Source organism: Chinchilla lanigera, unplaced genomic scaffold, assembly GCF_000276665.1.
Source record: "Chinchilla lanigera isolate Chin_1 unplaced genomic scaffold, ChiLan1.0 scaffold00141, whole genome shotgun sequence".
NCBI lineage: Eukaryota > Metazoa > Chordata > Mammalia > Rodentia > Chinchillidae > Chinchilla > Chinchilla lanigera.
Window position 1 is genome coordinate 822,134 of NW_004955542.1, and position 7,054 is coordinate 829,187.

Sequence of the window (7,054 nt, forward strand, 5' to 3'; positions counted from 1 at the left end):
CTCCCTCACAGGACTTTCTTCCAGTTTGAGGCCGCCTGGGACAGCTCCATGCACAACTCCCTTCTGCTGAACCGCGTCACCCCGTACCGGGAGAAGATCTACATGACCCTGTCCGCCTACATCGAGGCAAGAGACCTCTGCCCGAGTCCTGGGGTGGAGGCGCTTGTGAGCCCTGGACAGTCCCAGCCAGCCCACGGTCTTCTCAAGGCAGCTGAGTCCTTGAGTTAAACCCACGACTCTCAGTGATCACAGTTAATCCGCTCTGACATCCTTAATGTCTGGATTTTGTCCTTGAGGTTGCAAGAAGTCTGCCGGGCCACCAGACATTCCATCTGCATTACAGACAGCACCGAAAGGGTGCTCCTGTTCCCACACCCCTTCCCCAGGAATTCCAGCTGCAGGCTGCCCACGGCTGGATGCGGCTGTGGCCTTTCTTGGCAGCACCTTGGATGCTGGGGGCTTGCAGCTGGCACAGTAGTAGGGGGCGGGAGGTTTGGGGACAGTGCGTCTGCCAGGACCTCGCCTCTCCTTAGGATTTGGCCCAGGGGCAGGGCTAGGGTGAAGCTGGTTGCCAGGGCCGTGTGCCCCAGGATGAGGCCGGGGGGCTGGGGATGTGGCCTGTGCGAGCCAGGGTCAGACCCCCCAGGTACCAGGCGCCGCATGCCAAGCCAAGCCTGTGCCCGTCACAGATGGAGAACTGCACGCAGCCGGCCGTCATCACCAAGGACTTCTGCATGGTCTTCTACTCCCGTGATGCCAAACTGCCAGCCTCGCGCTCCATCCGCAACCTGTTTGGCAGCGGAAGCCTGCGGGCCTCGGAGGGGTGAGTGGGGTGGGCTGCCGCGTCGCTGCCCTGGACAAGGTGAGGACTGCACCGGACTCTGCAGGGACAGTGGCCCTCATCTGACGCTCACTATGGAGGCCCCGATGGTGTCCAGGGGGGCCACAGGAAGGCTCAGGGCTCAGGGCACCCTGTCAAGTGATGAGAGGAGCTGGCCAGTCTGCAGGGTTTTGAGCAGGGCCTGTGCCCACCAGGGGCCTCCTGAGCCCCACCAGGCGACCTCCTCCCTGGGGACCACGGGATCCGTGCCCTGGCAACAGCCCGATGTGAGCAGGGGGGGCAGTCGGATAAATGGGGTAAGTGGGCAGTGGTGCAGGGCAGCGCCAAGCTGCTTCTCCTGGGGTCTGGGGCCCTGGGAAGTAGGGGCTTAAATACCTGAACCTCAGGCCCAACGGCTTCCTGCATTCCTGGGGGTGAGCGGGGCTGTCCTCACAGAGCAGCTGCCCCCAGCCACCACATGCAGCCAGTGTCCAGCCCGCTCTGGCCCAGCTAGGGGGGTGGGGCATGGGGACGCGGACTCAGTGACCCCAGGAGGGGGCCGTGGTCACTGGGGAGGTCACCTGGTGCGTGCAGGACATGCTGGCCAGCACGGCCTGTCTGTTCGAGGACTGAGTCAGAGCCTCCCATGGGGCACTGCCGACCCCAGGGCTTTGGGAGAAGTGTGCCCTGGCGCAGCACAGCACGCAGGGACAGGGACAGTGCTGAGTCCCGCTGGGTCCTGAGAGGACCAGCACACTCTTTATTTGGGAGCTGGGGGAGTCTGGGGCCCCCAAACCCTCCTAGCCATGCCAGCCACGGGGTATGCAACAAGGCACGTGCCCTGAGGGGGAGGGCTGGCAGCCCCTGCCTGGCTGCCCGTGCTGTGCCGGGCTGGTGAGCCGTGCCCTCCCTCTGCCCCGCAGCAACCGCGTGACGGGTGTGTATGAGCTCAGCCTGTGCCACGTGGCCGACGCGGGGAGCCCAGGTAGGTGGCCACCCTGCCCCGCGGCCCTGCCCAGCTCCACCTCCGCTGCACTTGGATCCTGAGGTACCCCTTGTGGGGTACAGGGTTGTTCTCCATGGAGGATAGCGAAGGGAGGGTCAGGCTGGCTCTTGTGGCCTCTGGGCACAGCCCCTGGGGTGCCACTGGGCCGGACAGCCTTCTGCAGGTTAAGTGGGTGTGGCTTCGTGACTGGGGCAGGGGACCTGGCCAGCGGGGCCGACTGTGGCCCAGTGAGGGCAGCTCTGAGAGGGAGGGGCGAGCGTCCGTCGGAAGGCTGAGCCCTGTTCCTGTCCAGGGATGCAGCGGCGGCGCCGGCGGGTGCTGGACACGTCCGTGGCCTACGTCCGCGGTGAGGAGAACCTGGCTGGCTGGCGGCCCCGCAGCGACAGCCTGATCCTGGACCACCAGTGGGAGCTGGAGAAGCTGAGCCTCCTGCAGGAGGTGAGTCCCACAGGCCACCCTAGGACGTGGAACGTGTGCCGCTCAAAATGCCCACTATGGGGCCCCGCCGCACTTGGTGAAAGTATGGCCGCTCAGAATAGCTCATCCTCAGCTTGCAGAGGAGATGGCGCGGGGCTTAGCCAGGGCCCACAAAGCTCTGAGAAAGGCAGGTAGGGCTTCTGTGCTTTGGCCAGGGACACGGGCTGCTGCATGTGTGTGCAGAGCCCCCGGCCATCCTCAGCCTGCCGGCACTGCCAGCACTGCCAGCTGCAGGTGCCTGGGAGCCAGGCGAGGGGATGCAGGTGTGCTGTGCTGCGGCCGTGAGGGGCTGCAGGGCCCGGCAGGGTGCAGCTGGGTCCTCGCAGCCACGCCTCCCTCCTGATTTGCTTTGAGGGCACTAGCCCCCTCCCAGGTGGATGGCTGTCCAGCCCTCCCAGGGGCCCCAGGCTCAGCAAGGCCACCCTGTGTCCCTGTCTTAGGTGGAGAAGACCCGGCACTATCTGCTTCTGCGGGAGAAGCTGGAGACCACCCAGCGGCCCGGGCCTGACGCGCTGTCCCCCGTCTCCAGCGAGGATTCCGAGTCCCGCAGCTCCTCTGGCGCCTCCTCCCCGCTGTCAGCTGAGGGCCGCCCTTCGCCCCTGGAGGCTCCCAGCGAGAGGCAGCGGGAGCTGGCTGTCAAGGTGAGTGGCCCTGGGTGGCCCGGCCACCGGCCACCCTCATAGGGAACCCCGCCTTGTCCAGCTCTGGCCAAGGCCTCCAGGAGCTGGGAGCATGAGGGCCAGGGGGCCCCTGCTGGCTGTCCCCCCCTTCTGTCTGGGGACATCAGTCTGAGGCTTTTTTGGCCTCCTCCCCAGCAGTGCCCTCCCCATCTTGAATACCTGAGCTGGTAGGGAGCTCACCACCTCTCTCTTGAGGTGCTGCCAGAGGGGCCACCAGGAGGGCTCTCACAGCTCAGGTGACGCTGCCTCTGGGCCGCAGCCCGGCCCTGGGTATGGAGGAGCTGTGGTCAGGGAAGGGTCTAGGCGGGTGGGCACGGGGCTGACCAGATGCTCTGTCCGCAGTGCCTGCGCCTCCTCACGCACACGTTCAACAGGGAATACACACACAGCCACGTCTGCATCAGCGCCAGCGAGAGCAAGGTGAGCGGAGGGCGCAGCAGGGAAGACCCGTCACGGCCCGCAGGGGCATCTCCAGCCTCGGTCCCAGAGGGTGGGCAAGACTCAGGGACCGGCCCGGGCCAGGGCCAGCGGGATGACCCAGGCCCTCTGCAGCTCCTGCCCTTGTCTCACCCTCTTGGCCACTGTCCCTCCTGGCACCCTCATCCTTCAGGTTCACACCTTCCCCTGAGGCTGAGCAGAGCCTGTGCCCCTCCACACCTCAGACCCGAGTTGAAGGCTGCCCTGCACCCAGTCAGGCCCAGTGTTCCCTGGCAGCCCTGTGCCAGCTTCTCCTGTCCACTGGAGAGCAGTCAGGCTGCCCAGAACCCACCCAGGCCAAGATTGGGGGACAGCCAGGGTGTTCAGGGCTGGGAGAGGTTTAGGCCCTGAGGCCGAGGCTGGGAAGAGGACATAGGGTACTCCAGGCAGAGGTGGGGTGCGCGTGGCCCAGGGGGCTGTCCCCTGAAAGGGCTTCTGTCTCCTGCAGCTCTCCGAGATGTCTGTCACCCTGCTGCGAGACCCGTCCATGTCCCCCCTGGATGCAACCACGCTCACCCCATCCTCCACCTGCCCCTCTCTGGTGGAAGGACGCTATGGTGCCGCCGATGTGAGGTGGGTGAGCTCTGAGGGCCGCGGCCAAGGCAGGCACCGGGGGTGGCAAGGTGGCCCAGCGGCGAGGGGCAGCAAGCTGCAGACACAGCTGGGAGCAAGGCCAGAGCAGGACGCAGAGACAGCACTGCTCCAGGAACAGGGGTTGCTGCTCAGCTGGGAGGAGAGGCGGCAGGGAGCAGGGGCTGCGCCGGATGCCCGCCCCCCCGCACCCCGTGCCTGAGCTCAGATCGTTCTTACTCTCACTTTAAAGCGCCTCGGATCCCAGCGTCTTGGAAGGCTGAGGCAAAGTCCTGCCTGGGCAACTTAGTGAGCTCCTGTCTCAAAATTAAAAGATAAATAAAAAGGGCTGGGGACGTAGCTCCGTGGCAGGATGCCCCTGTTTTGATCCCCAGGACTGCAAAATAGAAAAAAATACATAAGCCTCAGGATTTCCAAGTTTTTATTAGAAAGGAACACAGGTGTGTAGTCCTCCCGCTCCACTCTGCCACCCCTATCCTAAGAGGCCTCTCTCAGGCCGGGGGCCCCGGCTGCACAGCCCCTGCACACCGCCCCAGGGTCATCTGGCGAGGAAGAGATGCCGGGCCCCCTTTTCACAGGCGCAGAGGTGGGGAGGCCGGCAGCAGTCTGGCGGAGGGTGCAGCCCCACCAGGGACTGGGGAGCTCTGGAGCCAGACAGGCGCTCAGGTGCTGGGAGCGCCAGTGGTCCCGAGAGCTCCCGCTGGGCGGAGTGCAAAGGCTGCCCCTTGGCGCCTCTGAGAGGATGCAGCCCAGGACGATGCAGACACAGCCTCTCCCTGGCTCCTAGGACCCCCCAGCCCTGCTCCCGGCCCTCCAGCCCAGAACCTGAGCTAGTGCCCGAGGCTGACTGCAAGAAGCTCCCCTCCCCTGTCCAGGCGACCGAGGCAGACAAGGAGCCCCAGCGTCTGCTGGTCCCTGACATCCAGGAGATCCGCGTCAGGTGGGACAGGCTGCCACCCTCACCTCTGTGGGGAAGGCTGGGGCCCAGCTGTGGGGGGGGCAGTGCTGTTTGTGGCCGGGCAGGCCCCTGGCACACAGACTCTGGGGGGGCTGATGGTGTGGGGGGCACGGGCTGATGTAAAGGGCACGTGGGGTGGTCAGAGCAGGCTCATGTGGCAGTGTGGCCAGCTTGGGGGTGGTTTCAGCTCTTTGGAAGTTTCCCTGACAGCTGGGGAGCCCAGCCAGGGCAGGTGGGTGGTCCCGGCTGCTGGCCTCCCGTGTTGGATCTGCTGGGGGTCTGACCTGCGAGGTGCCCAGCACTGCCGTGCTGGTCAGTGTGAGGGCCCGAAAGCCAGCACCTGTCCTTCCGCAGCCCGATCGTGTCCAAGAAGGGTTACCTGCACTTCCTGGAGCCGCACACGGCTGGCTGGGCCAAGCGCTTCGTGGTGGTGCGGCGCCCCTACGCCTACATGTACAACAGTGACAAGGACACCGTGGAGAGGTTCGTGCTCAACCTCTCCACCGCCCAGGTGGAGTACAGTGAGGACCAGCAGGCCATGCTCAAGGTGCGCCAGGGCAAGGAGGGGGGTGCGGTGGGGGGTGACCCTGGGGCTCACAGGATTGGTGGCAGCTCCTACTGATAGGTGCATGCTCCAGGATTGATGCTGCCCTGTGCCACGGCCAGTGGAGGCCAATCCTGCCCTGGTGTGCCTGCAGCTGGTGGTGTGAGCCCTGTTGGTGGGCAAAGCCCTCGTGTCTCTTGCTGAGCAGTCATGGCCTGGCCACGGGGGCGCACACCTGTGTGTGTGTGTGTGTGTGAGAGAGAAAGTGCATGGGTGTGTGTGTGAGCATGGGTGTGTGTGTGTGAGCGTTGGGTGAGCGCATGGGTGTGTGTGTGAGTGCATGGTTGTATGAGAGCGTGTGTGTGAGAGCATGTGTGTGTGTGTGCGCGCACCCCCACGCTCATCTCACACATGGTCACACACACGTGTGAGAGCGTGTGTGTGCACAGTGAGAGCATGGGTGTGTATATGAGCATGGGTGTGTGTGAGAGCACATGGGTATGTGTGTGAGAGCATAGGTGTGTGTGAGCGTGTGTGTGTGAGCGCATGGTTATGTGTGAGCGTATATGTGAGCGTGTGCGTGCGCACCCCCACACTCGTCTCACACGGTCTCACGTGTGAGAGCGTGTGTGTGCACAGTGAGAGCATGGGTGTGTGTGAGCATGGGTATGTGAGAGCATATGGGTGCGTGTGTGTGAGCGCATGGGTGTGTGAACGCATGGTTATGTGTGTGAGAGCGTGTGTGCGTGTGTGTGCGTGCACCCCCCACACGTCTCACACATGGTCTCACACACACGTGTGAGTGTGTGTGTGCACAGTGAGAGGATGGGTGTATGTGTGAGAGCATGGGTGTGTGTGTGAGCATGGGTGTGTGAGCATGGGTGTGAGTATGGGTGTGTGTGTGTGACAGCATGGGTGTGTGTGAGAGAGCATGGGTGTGTGTGAGAGCATGGGTGTGTGTGTGAGAGCATGGGTATGTGAGAGCATGGGTGTGTGAGTATGGGTGTGTGTGTGTGACAGCATGGGTGTGTGTGAGAGCATGGGTGTGTGTGAGAGCATGGGTGTGTATGAGCGCGCGTGTGTGTGAGCATGGGTATGAGCATGGGTGTGTGTGTGCATGTGTATGTGTGTGAAAGCGTGTGTGTGTGAGAGGGCATGGGTGTGCGTGTGAGAGCATGTGTGTGTGTGAGAGCATGGGTGTGTGTGAGAGCATGGGTGTGTGAGAGCATGCATGTGTGTGAGCATGGGGGTGTGTGTGAGAGTGTGCGTGTGTATGTGTGTGAAAGCATATGTATGTGTGTGAGGGCATGGGTGTGTGTGAGCATGGGTGTGTGTGAGCATGTGTGTGTGTGTGAGAGCATGGGTGTGTGTGTGAGCATGGGTGTGTGAGACCATGGGTGTGTGTGTGAGAGCATGGGGGTGTGTGAGAGCATGGGTGTGTGAGACCATGAGTGTGTGTGTGTGAGAGCATGGGTGTGTGTGTGAGTGTGTGTGAGAGAGC

The 7,054-nt window shown here is 63.5% G+C and overlaps 1 protein-coding gene across 11 annotated transcripts in view; it reads left to right on the plus strand.

The window, feature by feature from the left end:
- The window catches only part of Kif1a (kinesin family member 1A), a 75,972-nt gene that overhangs the window by 65,300 nt on the left and 3,618 nt on the right, over nucleotides 1–7,054 (plus strand). For all 11 annotated transcript variants that reach the window (XM_005411149.2, XM_013508118.1, XM_013508119.1 and 8 more), the window contains 9 exons: nucleotides 12–126; nucleotides 690–823; nucleotides 1,744–1,805; nucleotides 2,119–2,264; nucleotides 2,744–2,944; nucleotides 3,326–3,403; nucleotides 3,909–4,033; nucleotides 4,839–4,991; nucleotides 5,364–5,556. In XM_005411149.2, the coding sequence (XP_005411206.1) occupies nucleotides 12–126; nucleotides 690–823; nucleotides 1,744–1,805; nucleotides 2,119–2,264; nucleotides 2,744–2,944; nucleotides 3,326–3,403; nucleotides 3,909–4,033; nucleotides 4,839–4,991; nucleotides 5,364–5,556 (1,207 nt within the window). The remainder of the gene's footprint in view (nucleotides 1–11; nucleotides 127–689; nucleotides 824–1,743; nucleotides 1,806–2,118; nucleotides 2,265–2,743; nucleotides 2,945–3,325; nucleotides 3,404–3,908; nucleotides 4,034–4,838; nucleotides 4,992–5,363; nucleotides 5,557–7,054) is intronic.